At 40.0% G+C, this 23,565-nt stretch overlaps 1 protein-coding gene across 15 annotated transcripts in view; it reads left to right on the forward strand.

Annotated features, from left to right (window-relative positions):
* LOC119851123 (cytochrome c oxidase assembly factor 1 homolog) overlaps nt 1-23,565 on the forward strand; it is a 134,532-nt gene that overhangs the window by 47,896 nt on the left and 63,071 nt on the right. For 9 of the 15 annotated variants that reach the window (XR_006279182.1, XR_006279183.1, XR_006279191.1 and 6 more), the window contains 4 exons: nt 10,101-10,284; nt 16,495-16,596; nt 20,451-20,602; nt 22,940-23,016. Coding sequence is in view for 5 of the 15 variants with exons in the window: in XM_043508690.1 (XP_043364625.1) it covers nt 10,254-10,284; nt 16,495-16,596; nt 20,451-20,602; nt 22,940-23,016 (362 nt within the window). In the remaining 10 variants the exon portion in view is untranslated. The remainder of the gene's footprint in view (nt 1-10,100; nt 10,285-16,494; nt 16,597-20,450; nt 20,603-22,939; nt 23,017-23,565) is intronic. The other 6 variants (XR_006279188.1, XR_006279190.1, XR_006279187.1 and 3 more) reach the window with 1 other exon arrangement.

The raw sequence follows: 23,565 nt of genomic DNA on the forward strand, positions 1-23,565 counted from the left end.
AATTAAAACATTCCTATCAGTTTTTAATGAGCAAGTTGTTACTTAAAACAGTGTACCAGCTTAGACTCTCAGTCCCATAAAGTACCAATGGCACATATTGAATCACTGTTAATGAGCTGATTTGGGTATGGTTTCCCTCCATCCCTCTTAAAATAAAGTAGCTTTTGGCTAATTTAAAAATGATTGGTTGCTTTCTTCCCACTTATCTCAGCAATACCGTACACTGTATATGGTGATTAATAGCCACTTATGGGCATGGGCCGGCAAGACGCCCAGACATTGTGGAGCCAATCTCTACTATACCTTTTGGTATAAAGGGTCCTTAAAAAGCAATAAATACCCCCTGGGGAAAACCTTCCACTTAAGGGAGCTCCTCTGCCAGTGTCGAACAGCCCTTGCTAGCCCAGCTCCAAGCCCTTGGCATAGGAGGTTGTCAGGGGTGGAGAGTAGAAGGAAAGCAAAATGGCCTAGGGGAGGGGTGTGCTCCATTTTGGCTATCTGGGCCTATGCGAAGCAGAGAGCAAGCTGGAGCAACCCCAAGCCTGAATATACTGGATCAGAGTACTGGCAATGGGAAAATGCAGCTTAAAGCCCACTTTTCCCCTTTTCCAACCCCATCCTTGGGCTCTGCACAGGAACAGACTGACTGAGAATTGGGCCCTGCATATCTATAGGCAGACTTTGCTATCTTACTGTTACCATTTTCTGCATATAAGCCTTACACTGCCACTCTCTCATGCACAGAGACTTACCTTACTAGGTGATGAGTCCCATTTAAAACAATGGGACCCCTTCTGGAGTAAGGTGCTATCACAGTGGGAATAAGCATGGCAAAATACAGCTCTTAGTTATAAATATTGTAAATGTAAACAATGAGTACAAGTTATTTGCTTAGTGGTTAGAAGCAGAGAGAGAGAGAGAAAGGGTGGCAGGAGCAGTGTATAACACATTTTGTTTTTTTTACATGTTTCATTGTATAACTAACTATAACTGAATAAATTGCTAAGGGCTTGCCTCCTGCAAACACTGTCCTACCAAACAGAGGATTGGATTGTGCTCACTTCCACCAGTATAAATCAAGAATAACTGAGAGCGGGGGTTGTGTGAGTGAAAGAGAGAGAAAGAAAGAAAGAAAGAAAGAATTGGGACCATGTGACAATTACAGGACTGGGCTCTCAGCTGTAATGTGAGAACTGAGCCAAATGGTAATCTGTTTTTCCCTAAACTCAGTATGCAGCTCTTGATCTAATTTTTTCATCTGAATCAACTTTAACTATGCAGCACTAAAGCTCTTTTCCTGCAGTGTAATCTAGTTTCTGTTCCCCATATGGAATTATATTTTCTTTTTTATAAACACCAACCACATGAGAGACACGTTTTGGCTCCTGAGGAAAAACCTCAAAGACCATGGGTTATAGAGAACACAATTTCTGTTTTGAAGCAAAGTGCAGTTTTTAGGGTTTTCAGCATTTTTGATTCCCAACCAGTTTCTGCATGCAGAAAAACACGGCCTTAAAAGGGCAATGGTACATGCTCTGGAAACTAACTTTTTAAAAAAAAAATTACTTATCTAGTAAAGTCAACCTGTATGATGAAAGTGGCTTGTCACACTAGTGAAATGCATTAGTCACAAAACACACCCTTCACCACTTCAAGAGACTTCGATTATGGTGTACACCGTACTGTGTATAACAGAATGGCCTCTTTTGTAGTAAGAAAATCCACGCCTCTTTATGTACACGATGCTATCGGTCACTCCACAGTTTGTCATGATCTTTTATATATAATCCTAATTTTGCTCTATCAGTCATAGGCATAAAACCAAACCCGCCCGTTCATATTTATGGAATGAGCAATCTATTTTCCCTTTTCTCTCCCCTCTAGCCCCCCCCATTTAAAACATGTTTAGCTGTGATGTTGAAAGGTTACAGTCAGCATTGTACAACCTGCAAGGATGACCTTGTCCTTGTGACATCTCAAGGGGGAAGAGAAACGCACGTTGTAAGTTTGTCAGAGCTAATACATTTAATAGAACAGAGTCAGCTGAGCAATGGATACAAGGCTTGTTCCTCAAAAGTGGAACCTGTTCTGTCAGTTAGCAGCTGGACACTGCAGAGAGCAAGTGCGTGTGAGCATGCCGCAAACTGAGATGATGTAAGGGGTGCTCTAACTTTGGATGATGGAAGAGCTGGCAAGGCTTGGAAAAGCTAGAGCAGCTAGAATCCTAAGGGAGGGAATAAGGTGGACATGATTGCCCTTCTTACTACAAGCTATTAAACCATCTTAGAGAGGGATGAGGGTGGGCCGCCTTAGGCTTGAGAACTTACAACAAACAAAATAGGGGAACAACAGCAGTGTGTTGCTTCCAGTTTGCATACTCCAAGCAGAATGGAACTGGTGTGTTACATCAGGAGGGACCAGCCATGACATAGCAAATAATAAATTTGAAATACCACCTGAAAATGAGTATTTCTACTTTTGTGCCAGAAGAAGAGGGACCATAGAAGGGCTGCTACAAACAAAATGAAAAAAAGGCAGTAAGGTACATAGTAAATGGGGAGGGTGGGGGCTATGTTTAACAATTAATATTTTATTCTATCTAATCTTGATCCAACCTGTTGAACAGATGAAAAGATTCCCAAGGTTATAAAAAGAAAAGGAGTACTTGTGGCACCTTAGAGACTAACAAATTTATTTGAGCATAAGCTTTCGTGAGCACAAAAGCTTATGCTCACATAAATTTGTTAGTCTCTAAGGTGCCACAAGTACTCCTTTTCTTTTTGCGAATACAGACTAACACGGCTGCCACTCTGAAACCTGTCATTATCCAAGGTTATAAAAGTGTTTTTCAGAGTCAAAAGTTGTTTTCATGAGTAATGGGCAGAGTGAAGTGCAAGGAGAGCCCAGCCCTGCCAGTAAGGCAATACCATTCTATTGTACTACAAACTAGAGTACTCGGTTTTGGGCGTTGCCTGGGAATACCAAAGTCAGAGTTGGCAGTCTTTTCACATTGCAGGAAAGTGATGAACACAGGCTGAAAGGGGGAGGCAATTGTGTCTGCCAACTTCAGCACCTAATAGGAAATGGCTGATACAAACCTGATGAGAGGAAAAGCTAAGAGATTGGTCAAGCATAAGTGTTGGTGCTTTACTTATTACCATAGATTCCAACAATTTTACCTTTTTGGAAGAGCATTATGGGAAGTAGGGGTAAGACGTTGACCAGAGCAGCTGAGTTTTAAGTGTTTAGTGTATCTATATGGTAGCTAGAGGAGACTGGTGTTTTCATAAAATTGAACTTAACACTTCAGAGCTAAATTTCTTTCTCACACTTCAAGTGAACACCAGTATTACTCATCCACACTGGCATCAGTTGGTCTGACTAGTGTGAAAGGATTGCAACTGAAATTTTTATCACAGGAGATGGCAGGTTTCATTCTGGAATACTAGAGCATCTTGCTGACTTGCAGAGATGTTGCTTTGCATGCAGTATAATTCATTGGCTAGTTATTAAATCCTGTCTAAAGGGCTTTTCTTCACCTTTGGATAGTGCTTTTAGAAACTGAGAAGTCTCTCCAATACTTTGATTATTTGGAAGAATATTCATGATAAAACAAAGAGTCTGCAGCTTGGAGATCTGTGTACCAAAGTGTAGTATAGTTTGTAGAATACACTGTCTTTAAAATTAAAACAAAACATCACCATAGAAGCACTACTAGGGTTACTCTATTGTATTCCCCTGAACATGTGCAAGTGTATTGCAGAAGACACTATCCAAATAAATGAAATTGTAATTTCCTGTTGGAGCAGCAAAAAAACCCAGGGTCATCGATTTAAACACAAGAATACAAATTATTTCCTCTGCACAAAGCTGCCAAACGCTTGACGTTATTGATTTCCCCCTGCTGCTAACCAAACACTTCTGGTTCTGTGATGTGCATCAACAGATTATTGATAAAGTAAACAATTCATTGAATTAAAAAAAACCTGTAGCAGAGACTAGAATCCTTGTAGAAAAGCATCTACATTAAAATAAAAGGGGGTAAAAATATTCTGAAGTTTTAATTATTTTGTAGATTCACATTTCTGGAACTTGAGTTTATTTAAATAAACATACAAACAAACCCTGAAAGGACTGAAGAGAACCCTTGGCTTGAGAAGCCAAAAAAGAAAACTTATGAGAAGAGAGGCTCAGAATTTCAAGGCACTGGGAAGAAATTAGTGATTGAAATGTAAAAAGATGAGTCAGTTGCACGTTAAAAGCAGTTATTTTAATTTTATTTTTTATCAGCAGGAGGCCTGCGCAGTTGTCTTACATTGTTGCAATAAGAGCTGAGCACAGCTGAGGCCTGGCCTTGCAATATGTCATTTTGAAGATAGCACGTGTGGTATTAATAAATGTAGAACAATAGTTGCTGTCAAGTTGGTTACAAGGCAGTAGTGCACTGAAGGCGGCCTGACAATGTCAAAAACCATTAGAGCAGAGCCTCAGAGTGTTTTATATGCTTCAGCTGAACCCAAAAGATGAATTGATGTCCTGAATCTGGTTTTAAGGCATCTGTCTACTTTAGAGAGTGTATGTTTTGGGTTTTTTTTGAAGAAGCAGGCAAACAATTGCTTCCTGCCCCCAATTTTCTTTTGTCATCTGCATAAACTCAGACAGGAAGAAGACAAGACACAATAGAACAAACTCTACTGTGAAATAAACAGATGCAACTCTACTGGAATCAACTGATACTTTAATGAAGTTGCTCCTATTTCCACCATGTCTGAATATGGCCTGTTATTTCTTATGTCCCTAGAGCAGAGTGGCCCACTGGTTAGAGCACTGGATTCGGACTGGGGAGACTTGGTTTCTACTCCTGGCTCTGCTGCTGGGTGACCTTGGGCAAGTCACGTCACCAATCTGTGTTTCAGTTTCCCCATCTGTAAAATGGGGCTCAGAGTACTGACATCCTTTGTAAAGATCTTTGAAATCTACTGATGAAATTGTTCTATATAAGAGCTAGATTATATTATTAGGGAAGAACCAATTGGAAGAGATACTAGCAGGAAGTACACAAACAGGTCACCAAGCAATGAAAAAACAAACACATTAAGCTTCCAAACTGATTTAAAAGAAGGTGTGACTATTTTCCCCGCCTCTGCATTTGTGCCTGTCTACGAAGGAATACAATTAAGAAACATAGTCACTGATTAGTAACAAAGTGTTAACAGGCTTGTCAGTTCTTTAATAAGTACAAACTACAGCTACTATAATTATTCTGCTCCTTTAATAACACACCTCCATGCCATTTGATTTTTATTTTCAAGGTGTCCCATTTCCCTCCCCCCTCCATGGGCAATTATTATATTTTGCTGCTGAAGCAAGCAGTTGGGTCCCTTTATAATGTACATATTATACTTAAACAACTCACACTCAAAAGGGTTTCCTTCTAGGAACTCAAAGCACTTTACATACACAGAAGCCTCACAAACAATCCCAACAGTAAGCATTAGTATGCCCATTTCTACACGTGGGAACTAAGACACAGAAAGGTTAAGGTTTTGGCCAGAGCTATGTAGTGAGTCAGTCAGAACCAGAACTGAGAATAAAACCCAGGAGTCCTGACAGCTCCCTGCCCAACCTCCACTTCCTCCATATGAATTACCTAAGGTACAAATAGATGCAATACTTAATGGGACACAGACACTTCTTTTTTTGTATCAAATGCTTTCATATCTAATTTGAGATCTTTTAAAACAACATTTTCTTTAGTGATGGTATCACCATTTCAGCTCTCTGCACCCGCAGAAATGCAGAGATGGCAGTATGGGATTGAACAGGAGACAATGAAAAATAAGAAAACATACATATGGAAATATTTATCTCTTATGGTGGAAAACAAAGTGTTTCCTGTTCAGTCTTCAATTTAGGATGTCTGTGGGGATGAGTCTCTTCCACTGTAATTAAATAAATGATTTCCAGCTAACTTAAATGTTCTTTTGGAATAGAGTATAAACACACCTTATGGACAAACTTATTTGTAAATACTGGAATTTATGATGAACAAACATTTAAAACACAAGAAACAAATGCTTGGAAGTTTTATAGCATTGATATAAGGGGAATAATAAATGCTATTGGCTAGCCTATTCAAATGCAACTACATTTGGGTGCCTGACTTGAGAGAGTGTCAAGGGCCTAGTTTCAAACTAGTCAGTGCTTTCTGAAAATCAGGCCCCTTTAAGATATCTTAGGTTGAGCACCCACAAACTGGGGCCCCACAATTCATTTGCCACTTTTGAAAATCTTACCCACTTACAATATTTAAGAATGTGCCATGCTGTTTGCAGACCCCGAAATAGGAGTGTAATACTTTAGACTGGGGGTCAGATCCTGGGCTGGGGTAAAATTGTAATAGTTCCATTAAGGAGCTAAGGGTCGGCCCCATCTGCCTAATGTAACTTCACTATAAAAAGTGGACTCTGTCTTTGTTCGGCAAGGTGCCTCTTTCACAGGGTGGTAAGCGTCATTTCAGGAGAGGAAGGATGGGCTAGTGATTAGGGCAGTCACAATGGGCTCAGGAGACCCAGGTTCAATTTCTTGCCCCTGCCATAGACTTCCTGTGTGACTTTGAGCAAGTCACTTTAGGTACGTTCCACAGCCTCCAGCTGTGTTAGCCTCCGAGCCTGGGACAACAAAATTGGGCTTGCACTACAGTGCTAAAAATAGCTGGGGGGGGGTGTGGAGGGGCGGGGGAAGAAAGCTTCAGAGCCTGATCTGAAGCCCAAGATGCAACTTAAATACGTTGTCTACGTAGCTATTGCTAGAAGCTCCACAAATCTGGGTTCATCACTGTGGGTGGAGGCTTACTGCCACTAGCCACATAGGTGTATCCTTAGTCTCTCTCTGTCTCAATTCCCCATCTGCAAATGGGGAGTTAACTCATAGGGGTGTAGTGAGGACATTAAAGATTGTGAGTTGCTTAGATACTACGGCATTCGAGGCCACACAAGTATCTAAGATTCAATGAATAAATGAAGAGGCCATAAAAATAATGTAACAATACACTTCTGAAACACTTCCTTTTATGGAGAGAAGCTGACTCAGAACCAGCTGCCTTTTGTGCGACCAACACACCCTTTTCCTTACATGGTCCATGAATGAAGTTATATCATTCTTTAGATTAAGTCAAGGTACTGACAACAGATGTTGAGCGTGTGAAAAATGGCCAGACGTATGTGGGGCAGTTTCCTTGCCACTTTCCTGCTCCTCTTTGACCTCCACATCTGATCTCACAAGCTCAGTCTATGAACTTCCCAACTTCAGTCTGTCTGAATGAAAAACCTGAGGTTGTAGAGGAATTTTCTAAATATATGATAGAGTAGCTTCTTCTCTGCTTAGAAATAGTGTGTTTCTAGGTCACGTTCCCTATTAACCATGTCATGGTGCTGATGTTTCAGACTTATTTTTAAATTGCAGTATATTTAAGCTCTATTTTTGCTTAATCCTATTTTTTCTGTAATAGATTTAGCTGGTATTGAATCAGGGCTTCCAGGCTCCTGACTCCCATAGCAGGGACCCTGGAAACCCTGGGGTCTCCAGCAGGAAACTAGGCAGGGTTCTGTTGGACCTCTGCCAGTGTTTCATAGGAACTTTGTATAAATAGATACATTTCCATCAAACATATTGATTGGGATGAATCCATATCTTCCATGAAAAAGCTGTTTCTTTGGACAGTTCCTGACCAGCTTTAGTCAGGATCTTTCGTTGGTGCTTCTTGACACTTCTCCAAAAGAAATATGTAATTTTTAATTTCTTCAGTTTTTCTTGCTCTTTATTGTAAAATTATCATTTTACAGTAATTTATATATTTTTCCATATTGGGATTGTATTTGCTGAATTAAAAATATATGCATCTCAATGCCTTTAATTTTGGATCAGTATATGTAGCACATCGTGTATTGGACACAGATGGCTAGTCAATGAGCAGATCCGAGCACTAAATAGCTATTACTGCATTCAAAGCACTGCAGCTTCTTCGATTTCTCACTCAACTGGTTTACGAACTCTTAAATTATCACTCGTCTTGCAGATTCAGTGATCATATTCTAGGGAGCTGCGGACAAATAAGGTGTATGCATACATCACATTATGAAAGTGTCCCTTGCTTGACAGACCATCTCTCTCAAGCTCCTGTTAAGCAGTATTTTTCCTCTCATATCTACAGCACAAGATAGTTGCTAAAGTAACAATCACCATTTTCTTAAGTATGGTAATTTGAGAGCTGTGCTTTGACACTGGCTCTTGTTAGAGCCAATATGTGGCAGGAATGTTTCACTGGTTCTGTGATAGACATGCCTGGCACGTTGATATCTGTTCAGTTTTCATAGGCATTTAGGGAATTAAATTAAGAGTTTAGAACAGAGTGATTCTTTCAAAGCTTTGGGTATGGTTCTTGTGATGTCACACATGCTTGCAGAGAAACCAAGAAGTCTGCACCTTAGACTTCTCAGGTAAACATCTCAAATACTGTTCAAGTACACATACCAATTACATTTTTAAATCTGACTACAACAGGTACTTTCTTCCTGTTCTGAAGAGTAATCTTACTCTTTAAATCTTTTGTAATTCACCTTTAAACACAAGAAGCTAATGTTTTTTTTTTGGTTTTTTTTTGTTTTTTTTAAAAAAACAGAGGCACACAGTTAGGACTGCTAATGACAGATTAGTAGGTATTAACCTATAATGCCATTCTCTAATAACAGCAAATATGGGTCACACTACAGCTATAATTATCCTGCTTCTTCTGTAACGCATCCTATTTTCAGGTCTTTACAGTATATCCATAGTGTTTCAATATGGGAGACTGGTAGATGTATTTATCTTCAGAAATGTCGATGGTGGACCCCTCCTGCTCTAATCTGTACATAAGCCTTTCATTTTAGGATCTGAAAGCACTTTGCAAATTTAGAGATGGAACCTTTGTGTATCAGTGGTATTTGGGAGAAAAACTAGAAGGATTTGGTCCCATGGCTCCCTTGTCCCCATTGAGGTATACAAAATCCATTTTACAGAAGGGTAACCTGGGGGGATGGCAAGACTAAGGAGGGGGGAAAGCACAACAGTGAATGGAAAGGGGGATAGGTAGCACTGGAAGAAAGGAAAAGTCTGAGAAATGGGAGAAAGCCAATGAGGAAGAGTAGTCTAGGGAGGGAGTGAATACATAGTGGATGGTGTGAATACAGAAAGCTGAGGGGAAAGAAAAGAAAAGGAGACAGCATAACATACATGTATATACACATACATACATATAGACACACACACACACACACACATATATAAGAGAGAGGGAACAGCAGGTAATGGTGGGGGGAGATGAGGAAAGAGGTTATGAAAGACAATGAATAAAAATAAATGAAGATGAGAGAGAATATTAAAGGGCACATAAAGGAGAAGAGGTTGAGGGAGGGAGGAGGAAGAAAGCTAAAAAAGTTGGAGGGGAAAATGGAAAAGAAACCCATCTTTAGCTTATTTATTGATGCATTCATGCTCCTATATTTTAGTGCATTTCCCTAGGTGTGCTATATCTGCAAGAGTTGATAGAGGGATGGGTGGCTATTATGAATTCTTAACAATTATGTTGACTGCTCTAGATTTTATAGTTAATTAACTAGAGATAGAAGGTAGAAAATAGGCTAAAATTCACCAGAAAGAGCACACAATCCTTTCTCCGATTGGGGTCTAGTTATCTCCCTGTTATATGGAGAGCTAACCCTTGGAAGCATTTTCAGCTTCTAGAGAACAGTCTGTGGACCCATGGTCAGAATATTTCAAAGTCAAGTCAGCAGATCTATTTCTGTAAATGTCAAAAATACTCCTCCTGAAACGGGATGGCGAAGAATTAAAAAAACCCCACTCTTTGTTACTCTTCATGTTGATAGTCTGTATACTTAAGTGATTGAGCTTTTGCTCAAGGTAAGTAACTTGTGCAAAGTCTGCATTTGCATTTCAAAATGCACTAGCACAATGTCAGTGAAGATATGTGGAAAAACAGTGAATTAAAATATTACTGCTGAAGCAGAACTATTGCATCTACTTATACTTCCCCCGTTTAGTGACAACACTGGGGAAGAAAGTATTTTGTGGGCATTACTAACAAACCATCTCTGAAGCCCAGTGTCTCCAGACATGTTATTGGGAGAGAAACCAGATCAGACCCAGCTGCCTTGTACATACCAAACAACTCACTGTTTTGTCTTACTAGAGTCATGGACAGTTATTTCCATCTCATTCTTCTGGGTAAGCTGAATTTGTCACTAGTTGGTAAGAGTGAAATACATGAGGAGAGGTATAGTATGTGAGGTTTCCTGGCCATCTCCCTGATCTTGTGTGTCCTCCATACCTAAGTGACTTGTTTTTACAAAAGTTGACTCTGTAACCTGATCAAGTTCTAATTCAAAGTTGCTGAATTGAAGAGGCAGAGGGATTTTCAAAAAAATGAGTAGGACATAGCATCAGCTTCCTGAATGTAGACACTCAGAGCATACTTGGGCACCTAAATAAGTCACCTGATTTTCAGACACCAAATGCCTCAAATCTCAGAGAAAGTGAAGGTGCCACTCTGCTCATTGAAAACAGCACTGTTTCCAAGTATAAAAACTTCTGGCTGACTGGATTTATGGCACACCTATGTATGCTTGTGTTCCACACAAGTATGGGGCCAATGAGCAGGTCGGAGAATTAATCAGCAATGATTACATTAGGTTTTGTGCAGCTCCCTCAGTCTTCAGTGTGATTGCTTCCATTATTATATTTGTATTGCAATAGTTCCTGGAATCCCAGTCATGGATCAGAGCTCTACTGTGCAAGTAACTGTATAAACATACTGCAAAAAGATAGCCCCTGCCCCCAAAGAATTAAGATTCTGAGTTTTGTCACTTCAGTGATTGTAATCTGAGACATGTACAAATAAGATGTTATATACACACATACCACCTGGTGAAAGTGCCCTTTGTTTCACTGCTACTCTCTACCGTACCTGTGGAGGATAGAAAGATAAGGTCTTAAATAAATAATCAGAGAGGTGCATATATATCAGAGTCTAAAATCTAAATCAAGCGTCAGGAACTCCCTGAAGCCAACCATCTTTCTCTCTAAAAGTCCTCCAGCTCAGATTCAAAACAAGCCAAAGTCTCATGGGAACAGCTACTTCTGAGAGAATTCCACCTTTTGAGAGAGCTGAAATGAACTTGTGCAATTGTCACCACTCTGGGCTTATTATATTTCAGTGCTATAGAACTCCAAACCTGAGTTTGTCTCAGCTTCAAACTGAACCCTAACCACCACCATCTCTTGGGCCTGGATCTTTACATTACATTTTTATTGTGTGAAATAAAGTTGCCCAGCAATTAGGAGGCTGTGCTTTCAGACTGGTTCTCCGGTGAGAACATTCTTTTGATAACTGCCTATTCGGTATTCTTTCATGTGCATGAATCTCAACGTAGCTTTCCTCTTGATATTAAAATTAAAGATTCTTCCTGCTAAGTAGGTCACTTCCTCCTTTTGTGTCCGTCTTCTTGGAACTTGTGCTTTTCAATAGCAATTGTGAAGAAATCTGCATTTGTTTTTCACAAGCTGACTCACATGCCCTTTAGTGGTCTAACAGATTCTTACCCTAGGCGTGAAGACATTTTTATAGAAAATGGCCGGTAACAGTGAAGTAGAAATACTCATTGCCAATATCCTAACCTCAGGTTGCTGTGCTTATAGGGCCGGCTTAGATTCTCAGAAACTCATTGTTTCCGACTTGTTACTGTTACTCCCTGTGCTGTGAATGACATGTACATTCTCTCTCTTTCCGAGATACCTTTACAGACCACAGGTTTCCCAAGTTGTTTGCTACTTTCCACAAAGCACGATTCCCTCCATACCCCTCATTAATCTTAGCAAAAAACCAGATAGCAGAACTAGCATGACAATCCTGATGATTGGTTTTTGTTAATATTCATATCTTAATACATATTCAGGAACCCAAAATCCTATTTCTCACACTTAAAAAGTCACCAGTTGTTGCTTGGTTAAGGCTGTAAAATGTTCTGATGGGATCTTTTATCCCGAAAGTTCACAGGTAGTCATCCTGATTAGGGAAAGGAAATTAACCCCTGGTGAGTGAAATAATAAAATTTCATGGAAACTTGCACCCTTACCACAGAACAGGGGCACAGCAGGATGTAGTTTTCCCAACAAACAAGTTCCTGAATTGCTATTGAAAAGTTCTCTCCAAAAGCCTTATTGTATGTGCATGCCTTGATCGCACCATCCATCAGCTGACAACACGACAAGAAACTTACTATCTAATACACTTATAGCGTAGATAGTAGCTGATTGAATTGTGGTGCTGCCCGAGGAAGTGAGAGATCAGAATTCTCTTTTCAGCTCTTTGGAGACTTATTGTTAAAATATGCTTAAAAAGATTCTCCTGGGAGAATTCTGGGCCAAAAAAAATTAAAAATTCTGCACACATTATTGCAAAATTCTGCATATTTTATTTGCCAAAATAATATAATCACGCCAATTTTAATTATTTTGGTAATTTATTTAAACTACAGCACAATGGATGGAGAATGGGAGTGGGTAGCATTGGAGGAAATACTGTTAGACAAAGTGGATGTGGGTAATGGAGCTAGGTCTGATCCTTTATTTCTAGTTGTTAGTCAACAAATATATGCAGCCATTAGCTCAGTATTACATCATAGGCAACTGAAAAGCAAGGGAGGGTTGGGGTACCAAACTCAGAGTTTATAAAGCCATACTGTCATTTACAATTATGAACCTTTACGCCACTCTGGCAATGTAAAGGAACCTTAAAACATTTACAATGTGTTTTATGCTCCTGGGGGAATTCACTAAGAATGGGAACAACTAAGCAGACAGGCTGCTACATTATGCTCTGCCTGAAGGGACAGAGCCTGCCTCCTCCTACCTTCAAACATCTCAAAGCCCTGCCCCTCCACACTGGGTGTGCTGCAATAGCGAGCAAGAGTCTCTTTCATTCACTCTCTGACACATGCCCGCTCAGTCCCACTCCCTGGCAGTGATTGTCATCTCCCCACATGTGAACCCCCTACCCCCTCAATGCTGATTTACATCTCTGCCAGCTGCTCCAGGCTGCTGGGGAGGGGCAACTAACTACTTTTGCGATTTCCCTTTCCTTCCCCTCAGAAGTCATTTTTCTGTAGGGAAGCAAAGAATTCTGCGCCCGTGCAGCAGTGCAGAATTCCCCCAGAAGTAAAAAAAAAAAACTGGCTAGCTTTGGCCTTTTGAATCTCCTACTGTAACTTACTGTCCCAGGGATATATCATCACAACAGACAAGATGTGTGTGGGAGGATGGGTTAGGATGCTAGGCTAGTATTTGGGAAACTCCGCTCTGCCATAGGTCCTGTGCGACATGGCCAAGTCTCCATGCCTCAGTTTCCCATGTCTAAAGTGGGGGAAGTAGCACTTCCTTACCTTAGAGAGGTGGTGTGAGGATAAATCCATTAAAGATGGTGAAGTGTTCAGACACTCTGCTGATGGGGGGGGAAATGGGGAGAATATAAATTCCTCAGATAGATGGTGTGATTGAGGCCTGCAGTAACTATTGAGTTCATAATTCACTCTTGCCAAATGGCATTTGTGAATCTCATCTTTTAAATCATTAGTGATATTTAAGCAGTTGAGCCTCTTGCTTCCTCGAAGTTCACCAAAGGGAAATGTTAGTGTTTGTGTAGACTGCGACCTAGCAGAGATGTATAACCAGATCCACTGGGTGTAAAGAAGGGTGAACATTATAGCAGGTGTTATAAAATAAGTATCCCATTAGTTGACATGGATGCCTCTCTCTCTCTCTCCCTCCCCATAACACTTGTTTGAGGATTGATCAGACTGTGTTGCCTAATAAACCACAGACATTTTGGTTGCAAGTAGCAGATCCTTTGACTACAGCTCTTTGTTAGGTTTATGCAAGATTGATGTGAATTACCTATGATGCTTACTGGTGCTAGATATCAGTGTCTTTCTGTTTTCCTCAGCAAGCTATCAACAGTGCCCACTAGGCACAGACATTTGTATACTATTACCTTGAATTTCACTGCAAGAAGAAAATTATTCCTGGCAGTTCGAGGCTACGGTTTTGAAAGGAACATAACAAATGCCTCAGGTCACAGCATGTTACACAATGATCAGCTTTCCAGATCAAAGACAGATTTTTTTTTTGCTAAAATAGTGGTAGCATTGGCCAGTTTACAGCTTTATTGTATGTCTGGTTGAGCAAACATCCTAATAGGCTGATTGGAACAACTGGGCAGCACACCAAGTCGGCCATAATAAGAAATGTGATTTACACAAACATACACCATGAGGTATTTCTTGCAGAAAATTGCATTAAGAAGTATATTTGGGAGAAGTTCTACTTTTCCTTTCAGAAGAGTACACCCTTGTAAATCCTCTATTACCACTTCTCAACAAGAAGAATTTTATTATCTCCATTCTCTATGAGGTACTTGAGTAGCATGAGAGGTTGAGGGGAAAAGCGAGCAAGACTAGGGAAAATATAGGTCAGGAAGAAGAGAGGGGGGGTCACTTGTGCAGGCAGAGGAGCTAGAGAAGGGAGGCAGTGATAGGGGAAGGGGACAAGAGTTGGAGAGGGGAGTCAAAAACAACAAAAATCCTTTGTCTCTTCGAATGAGTCAGCAACAGCCTGCATGGGAAAGGTGGGATAGGCAAGGTTGGAGGATGGAGAGGCTGGGATTGCTGGTATGCTCTAATGGTCTGAGTGCAGACCTGGGGACTGTTCTCAGCTCTGAAACTGGTTTCTTATGGGGACTTCAAGTTATATGATCTTTCTGCCTCAGTTGCATCATCTGTAAAATGGTGAGCATACTTGCCTACTTAATAATACTTGCCTTCTGAAGATTTATATTATAGGAGGACTTGTAGAGTTCTGTGGCTACCAAAGTAATATGTAGTGTTCTGATTTCAGGACAGTTCTTCCACATAAGAAATTACTCTTCAACATAGTGATCTAATTGACAAAGACAACTTTAAAATGCTCTGGTACAATGTAACAATACACAGTTACAAGTTGTTTATGCACATTAGGCAATAGACAAAAGTGATATCTGGGTTAATTATTAAATTCCTCCTTTCCCTCAGCTAGAAAATTTGAGGGGATAGGATAGGGAAATTCAGGCAAATAATCAATCTCTGAGGCAGGACACGGAACGTACCAGACATCATGCAGATGTCACACACTAGCTCGTACCAGTATGGGAAAGAGTTCCTTTATTTGTCACTCCACCCCCTTAAACTGTGGTTCCTCAGGTGAAGCAAGGTCTAACTAATGCATTCTTGGGAGATATGCTGACAATTTTCATAAGATGTATTAAGCGTCTTTGCCTCAATCATATTTCTGTAATTGGCTTTGTGCTATGCTTCATTAAACAGCTTTAGCCAAGCAGTCCATTTGCACAGTTTCAGCAGGGCAAAAGTTTGGGCTTGAAACCTTTAAGACCACTAATTTTATAACTTATCATAGCATCCAGTAGTAACATCCATACTAACTCCAGAAATTTACACGCTTCAGTCAACAAGTTTGCGTGACATTTGAAATGAGGTTCAGACTGTTCCCTCCCCAACAGTCCATTATCCCGTTTTTGTGATGGAAACACTTTAGGAAACAGCTATTCAGATGCTTGTTTATGGTCCATCCTGTGCTGAAGGAATGACTTGGGGAAGAGTGTTCGATAGGATTCTCCTGGACATATGGTTTAGCAATACTCTTCGGTAGCCAAGCCAGAGAACTACTAGGTTGACTCTTTAGGAGGTTGTCACTCTGCTGTGTCATTCAGACAGATACAACAACCATGACCTCATCAAATGTGCAGGTTGGTAAAGGAAAAGGATTAGAGAAGAATAGGATTGCAAGAATCTTCCTGTTTACCAGTGGCTTAAAAACCCCCCCAACAAACTCAGCAACGTTATATTTACTGGCAGTGCTGTGGCTTGGCTCTGTAGCTTAAGATTTCTGGCCAAACTGAGTCAGGTGCAAGCATATTTACTTTAGTGGAGTTACACTAGGGATAAATCTGGCCCCTCAAGCCTGAATACTTGCACTGTGTTACTGAGTATGTATGGTAAGCCGTGAGAACAATATGCTGTGTTTCTGGCCATCAGCCACACCAGGGAGGTCATTTTCTTCTTGGCAATTAGTGAAGTGGTGGCATCGCAAAAGGAAGTGAATAAACATATTCTGTCCTGCTTAGGTGCCCAGTTTGCTCCGTTCTCATCACAGATTTCCTCTGGATGCATTGCAGGGCCCCAGAGAGCGCTTGATTGCTACATGCAGTGATTTCATTCAGGCTTATTTTTCTGGGATATTGAAAGAACTTTGGCAAAAAAATCCAAACCAATCTCTTAGTTTTCCTCATACAATAAATGTGTGTGTCTCTCTCTTTTTTTCTTTTCCTAGGGGGAAAAATGCCAGCCTCTTTAAGAAAACTACAGCAAATGGCTATTTATCTGGGGCTATTAAGTGGTGGGGGATGTGCTGTGATGTATTATCTTATGCAAAGTAAGTCCTGTTGCTATTAGCAACCTTATTTCTGCCCTCTCCACATCATTCCCCTTTGTACAGTTGACAAATAAGAATAGTTCAGATTCTGATAAACATGGATGGGAGGGAAGAGCAGCAGAGCTTAAAAGATTTTATTAATCACACCTGCCAATGCAATGTCCCTCATTTTGTAGCCTTGGCTTTAATTCCAATACTAATTCTCTCTGAAGCATGGTTACTTTAGTCTCAAAAGAATTTATTTAAAATCAGATGAAAGTTTCTATTCTTAATTAAATTTTAAAAATGGTCATTGTTGGGAAAAGTGGGGGAAAGGGCAGGAGACCACCACTTAAATAGGGATATGTGAACCTGTTAGAATTGTAATACATCCAGTTTATGGTGCCGTTCCCTCAAAATGGATCTTGTGAGGTCCTGAGCATCAACGTCTGTTGAAAACAGTCAACAGCCGTTAAGAGTGCTTAGCATGTTGCAGGATTGGAGCCTTAGAAGGAAGCCTAGAGAGATGATGCTGTCAGTTAGGTTAGAGACTGATCTACTTGCTACATTTAATTGGCTGAGAATTATTAACATTATTAGTTCAAGCAATTGATTTTCTTTTTTAGTGACTTCCAGACATTTAGTAGTCCAGAAGCTACTGGCTTTTGGTTTCCACTTATTTGACTGCTCTAGTCCTCTGGGTCTTATGCTTTCCCCTTGTACAGTAGAACCTCAGAGTTTTGAACACCTCAGGAATGGAGGTTGTTTGTAACTCTGAAATGTTTGTAACTTTGAACAAAAGATTATGGTTCTTTCAAAAGTTTACAACTGAAGATTGACTTAATACAGCTTTGAAACTTTACTGTGCAGAAGAAAAATGCTGCTTTTAATCAATCTTAATTTAAATGAAACAAGCACAGAAACAGTTACCTTACCATGTGAGATTTTTTTTTTAAACTTTCCTTTAAGTAGTTTACGTTTAACACAATACTATACTGTGTTTGCCTTTTTTGGTCTTTGCTGCTACCTGATTGTGTACTCTAGTTCCAAATGACGTGCTTAGTTGACTGGTCCATTCATAACTCTGGGGTTCATAACTCTGAGGTTCTACTGTAGTTACTATCAATTTATATTGCTTTTTGCCTAGCCTTGCATCTGAGGATGTTTGCAGGAAGGGGTGGCCAAACCCCTTTATGAAGCCCTCAGTAGTTGTGAAACCTTCCCTTCATTTGACATATTTTAACAGCAAATCGGACAACGTTGGAAAGCCATCTTGTATTTCAGACAACTCATGCACTTGAGTTCTGAATTGCAACTCAGGCAGATTGAGAAGTCTGACATGTTTTAAAATAGAGATGCTGGATTTAACAGGGATATTAGCATTTTCTCTTAACATCTTTTGAAATAGATTTACTTTCATTAGCAGAGTGAGTGAAAACTCCTCCTTAGTTTCCCAAATCATTTAGCTGAACAATCCAATTAATTTATGTGGCTATTGATAATCATTAAAACCATTGTCTGGTGCAATGTTCAAATGAAATATGCATAGCCTATTAAGGACCATTGTATTGGTGTGATATTGATAGCCACATACTGTTTCTGATATTTTGATTACAAGCCAGCTGGGCTTTTAATCACTAAAGTACAACCTTTAATGAAGTTACACTCTTCATTAGCATCAAACAGAAACAGAAGTTGCCACTTTGACTCACAAGCTAATACAGTTTCATATCTCTAACCATAAAGGCTTGTTAACCCAGGAGAACTAAGCACCAATGCCAATCATGTGGATTCAATGAAGTTCTGGTTTCCCTTCCTCATCTTTATGTGTACAGCCAAGATGACTGAAGTGCAAGGAAGTTCTGGGGCTTCCTTCATGTTGTACATTGAATAGCTGAGTAGCATTGGACTCTAGGATCCTCTGACTTCTCTCTTTGCTGTACCCAGTGGTTTACATCATTTCCTTATATATCTGCTATGTATAACTGTTCCTGTTCTGGACCTTTTCTACAAAGATTCTCTTTGCTTTGTCAAAGCTCCGAAGACAGTGCCAGGGAGAAAACAACCCAACCGGACTTCCACTGCTCCACCATTTAAGTTTTGTGTCATGCTGAAATAGTTTCAGACACACAATAATCGGGAAGTTTCTTGTAACTACAAACTACTGAGCTCCAATTTCAGGCTCTCTGTGAGGAGATAAACAGTCATCTTTATAGCCAACTGTTGTGCCCTTTAGAAACCCCTGCTCTGGATTCATGCTATAGATATACAAGTTCACACACAGTTAGGCATTTTATGTTAATACTTCAGGCAAGATATTCATGAGATACCACTGTCTACTGTGCACAGCTGAGAAGCAGGGTGAAGGGGGACTGGCTGCAGCTTCCCGATTCAGAGTCTGTTTCTATGCTGGGGATGGCCCCAAAGTTTTGAAAGCAGCCTGGCTGACTCCTATCCATGGCTCTAAGAGACTTTCCTCCCTCAGGAAATGGCCAGCTGCTGCCCTCATTAGTGGCTATGGGAGAACTTGGGCTAGACATATTTTAATTTGTCTTCTTTGTCAACTGGGGACAGCCTCCAACCTCGTTGCTCTCCCAGAGCAATATAAAGAGGTGGACAAACAAAAGACTGGAGTCCTCTGTTTTAAATCTAAGGTGGGAACTAGATATTCAGGATGGGATTTTCAAAAGTATTCCGTGTTAGCCTAACCCTCTTCTCACTGAGGTCAGTGAGAGTGAATCTAGGCCAGTGCTGAGAACATCTGAAAATCCTACTCTCAGCATGCACAGAAGGGCCACTAGTTCCTCCCTCTCCCCAACAGTTCTATTTTAATACATTGGTCACCATTGGAAAGAATATTTTCCAGTTATCACCTCAGCTGCCACACTATTTCTCTATATTTCCTTGCTGTGATACTTCACATACTGTCAAGTAGTAGCTGGGAGCACATTGACTTTGATGGTGACAACTGTATATGTTTTATTATACCCTTTTAAAATTAATGTTTCCTCCACTTGTGTTTTAGCTTTCGGGACTTTTGCGTAAACCTTGCTTAATCCTAAAACAAAGTTTCTGTAGTAGTAGCTGCTACTGCCATCCTAGAGCAATGTAAGAAGTTCTCTCAGTTCCTACATGTTTTCCAGAATTCCCTATAAAGTTTAGAATCCATTCAGAATGTTGAGTGCACCTCCTACTGCTCTACAAGTGTCAGAAAAACATGGAAACTTGCCCATAATGCCACTCTTATATGTACAGGACATTTGAAAGGTCTTAAATCCAGGGCCTATTTCACCTACATTTGCTACAGATTAGCACTTTCCTTCTGCTGCAATGTTTCTGATTTAGGGGTTGGGATCATTTTTAGTCAATAGTAGTTTTCCCCACATTTAGAACGGTTTGCTGTCACCACTGAGAAAGGTGGTAGTGCAGACCTGGGATTCTGTTTTTGGCAATCCACAAATGTAAAAGTCTCAGATTTAGGAATCATATCTGGTATCTCATGGCTGGTTATTACTATTTATAGGGTTGAATTCTTTTTTTAGAGGGGTTTCTGTGGGTGTATGTATAATAATATAGAATGTGTGTGTGTCATTTCTTTTATTTGCAATATTGTTGTAGCTTTGTTGGTCCGATTTGGGAGAGACAAGGTGGGTGAGGTAATATCTTTCATTAAACCAACTTCTGTTGGTGAAAGACGAGCTTTCGAGCTACACAGAGCTCTTCTTCAAGTTATAGCTCAAAAGCGCATGTCTTTCACCAACAGAAGTTGGTTTAAAAAAAAAAAAAGTATCTTACTCCCCCCTTAGGTCTCCTTTTATTTGTTTTTTCAACTCCATAGTGACTTATTTCCACAACGCTCTCTTTCTTTGATCTAGAAAATTTTGCCAGGACACAATATTATCAGCTGGCTATTGAGCAGCTTAAGAATGACCCTGCAGCCTTGGAGGCACTGGGGGCTCCCCCTCTTAAAGTTCACAGCATCAGACTGACAGACAAGAGTAATTGCGTTGACATGGCCAGAGCACAGGTAAGAGCAGGGAGCCTGCCTGCCAGTGAAACATGGCTGTGAAAGATGGATTTTAAGTGTATAGTAATGCTGGGGAGGAGAGTGAGGGGGAGATTTTTCAAAGGCAACTAAGTGAATTAGGTGCACAGGCCCCATAGATGAGTGCTCATTAGGGTGAGACTTTCAAAGGCATCTAAGTCTCTTGATGTGAAATATGGTAGAGGAGGAAATAGCAAGAATTACTCCTTCATATTGTGCTAAGTAGTTTCTTACAGGAAAATAAATGGAGTGTGCACCCACTGATGCTTCTTTATGATGTATAAAGGGTTCACCATCCCCACCCAAAAGGATTTTTTTTCTGCTTGTTTTTTATTTTTACATAAGGCCTTGCCTACCTTTGGGTTTTTAGCTACTGGATAGCTATGCCACTAAAAAGCCAGAGAATACAATTTTCAAAAGTTCTTATGTTACTTAGGCATCCAAGACCAATTGACTTTCAATGTAGCTTATGTACATAAGTCACTGAGGGTGACTTTGAAAATGTTAGTCCTGGTGTGGATGTGTTGCACAACTGTAAAGTATGACTAGCACCATCACAGCTTACACTAGTTGGAAGCAGAGTGAAGCCAGACTGATAAAGATCACTTTTTATGCCGTGTCTGCACTCTGGCTTTGTATCAGTGTAGATCAGTGGCTCTCCATCTTTTCAAACCATTGTATCCCTTTCAGGAGTCCGATTTGTCTTGCGTACCTCCAAGTTTCTCCTCATTTAAAAACTACTTGCTTACAAAATCAGACATAAAAATACAAAAAAGTGTCACAGCACACAATTACTGAAAAATTGCTTACTTTCTCATTTTTACCATATAATTATAAAATAAATCAACTGGAATATAAACATTTCAGTGTGTAGGATATAGAACAGTATAAACAAGTCATTGTCTGTATGAAATTTTAGTTTGTGCTCACTAGTGCTTTTTATGCAGTCAGTTGTAAAACTAGGCAAATCTCTAAATGAGTTCATGTACCCCCTAGAAGACCTTCGTGTACCTGTGGTTGAGAACCTCTGGTGAAGAAAGCCAGTGGCTTTAAAAAAAAAAGTAGTAAGCGAATTTAGTCTGGTCTTCTCTGCTTTTTCTAGAGGTTTCAGATATGTTGTGAGAGTTTTCAAAGTCATTAATGAAAGGAGCACAGGGTGTTGAATCTTTGACAAATATCTTCTTCCAGCTGGCTGTAGGGCATTTGAGTTAAAGGTGTTAACCAAGAAAATAAAAAGCAGCAAGTTCTAAACAGACTGAATAAAATTACCTTTCCTTTTCAATTAAATCAGGATCCACTTGCATGATATCTGTAATGTTATGAATATCCTAGTTCTCCAGTTGCCCTTAGAGTCTTCCAGGCAAGATCTGAATTTCCAATATAAAAAGCATAGACAAAAACCATCAAGCTTTGTTTACATAGATCAGAAGAGGGGAATCCAGCAATCTCCAATTCATTCTTTCCTTTGTAAGTCACCTTTAAGAATGTTACAAAGATTTAAATGACTAAGGATGAAGTCACATTTCATTCCTCTGACCAACCAACTGCTTTCTTATCCACCATTTCACTCAGTGCCCTCTATAATGGTGAGCATTATTTCACTGGAGATATGAAACCAGTGAATAATCGATCCTTCATCAGCTTGAGTAGGTTGCTACAGCATGACAGAGAGAGTCTTGCATGGTCCAGGGGCTATTGTACCACCTGCAGAGCATGGCCAACTCCTGCCAGCTAGACCTGCTTGAGAAGGCTTGGAGTTGTCATTTGTGATGGTCTATCAAGAATAGACAAAGCATATTTATTTTCTTCAGCCATGCTGCATGTTTTAGCAGAAATGCAATACTGCAGCTGTAGCCTAATTTATTAAGTTACAGTATTTTAATGGTAGAATTTTTAAAGCTGCTGCAGGGTTTTAATACCCAATTCCCTTTAATTTAATGGAGTGTAGCTTTCAATATCCCAGCCTTCGTGCCTGTATTTCTTATAATAACTCTTATGTAATACTTGTCATCCCTGGATCTCCTAGCGCTTTGCAAAGAAAGGGTGTTAGCTCAAATATTTCAGAGTAAGTGACTTTCTTTATATGGTTGCAGTCATAACAGAACATTCTTTTAACACCGATTTGTGTATGACAAAATTAATACACTCACACCCCATTAAAAAAGTTTAAACTCTCAAAAGTAACAAAAGCTGACGTATCTATGTTAAAATTTTGGGAGTGATTCAGTTTTATCTTATTGACTAAGAAAGGAATAAAACATTCATTTCACTAACATCAGTCATTGAAAAAAAGTGTTTAACTAACTTTTATATCTGCAGTTAAAGATACCAGTATCTGGAACGAAATCAGCTGGATATCTCCATACCAATTCAGTAAGAGACCTCTCCCTTAACTGGTAAGTATGAATAAAAGGGTACTCTGTGGGGTGTTCGGGGAAGGAGAAGAATCAGGGGCAGCAGGGCCAGATTTTTGGTTTATAGTCATCAAAATGGCTGAGATTATGGAAATAAGGAAGAAATCTGCCTTTGACGGGCTTATGAAATATTGTGTTCACAATATCTATTCAATAATTTACATTTCTTATCCAAAGAATACAAAAGTATGAGGACATTAGACCGAGACCTTTGGGCTGAAAACTGTCCTCTGTTAACTGTAACCCAGTATACTGGAGTGCATAACTGGCCCACTGAGTCTAATTTATCCCCTTCTTCCTCTTCACACAGAGAGAAAATGCAAAGAGAGTTGGGCACCGGGTTGAACACTGGTTGTCCTTAGTTATTTTATCACAGGCCTATGATATCTTCTTCTCTTCTCAGAAGAGAGCAATGCCGTGACGGGTATGTCTACGCTGCAGCTGGGAGTGAGCCTTCCAGCACTGGTAAACAGATTTGCACTAGTGGAGCTCAAGTGAGTGCGCTAAAAACAGTCCTGTGGGCACTGCGGA

Source organism: Dermochelys coriacea, chromosome 2 (assembly GCF_009764565.3).
Source record: "Dermochelys coriacea isolate rDerCor1 chromosome 2, rDerCor1.pri.v4, whole genome shotgun sequence".
Taxonomy (NCBI): Eukaryota; Metazoa; Chordata; order Testudines; family Dermochelyidae; genus Dermochelys; species Dermochelys coriacea.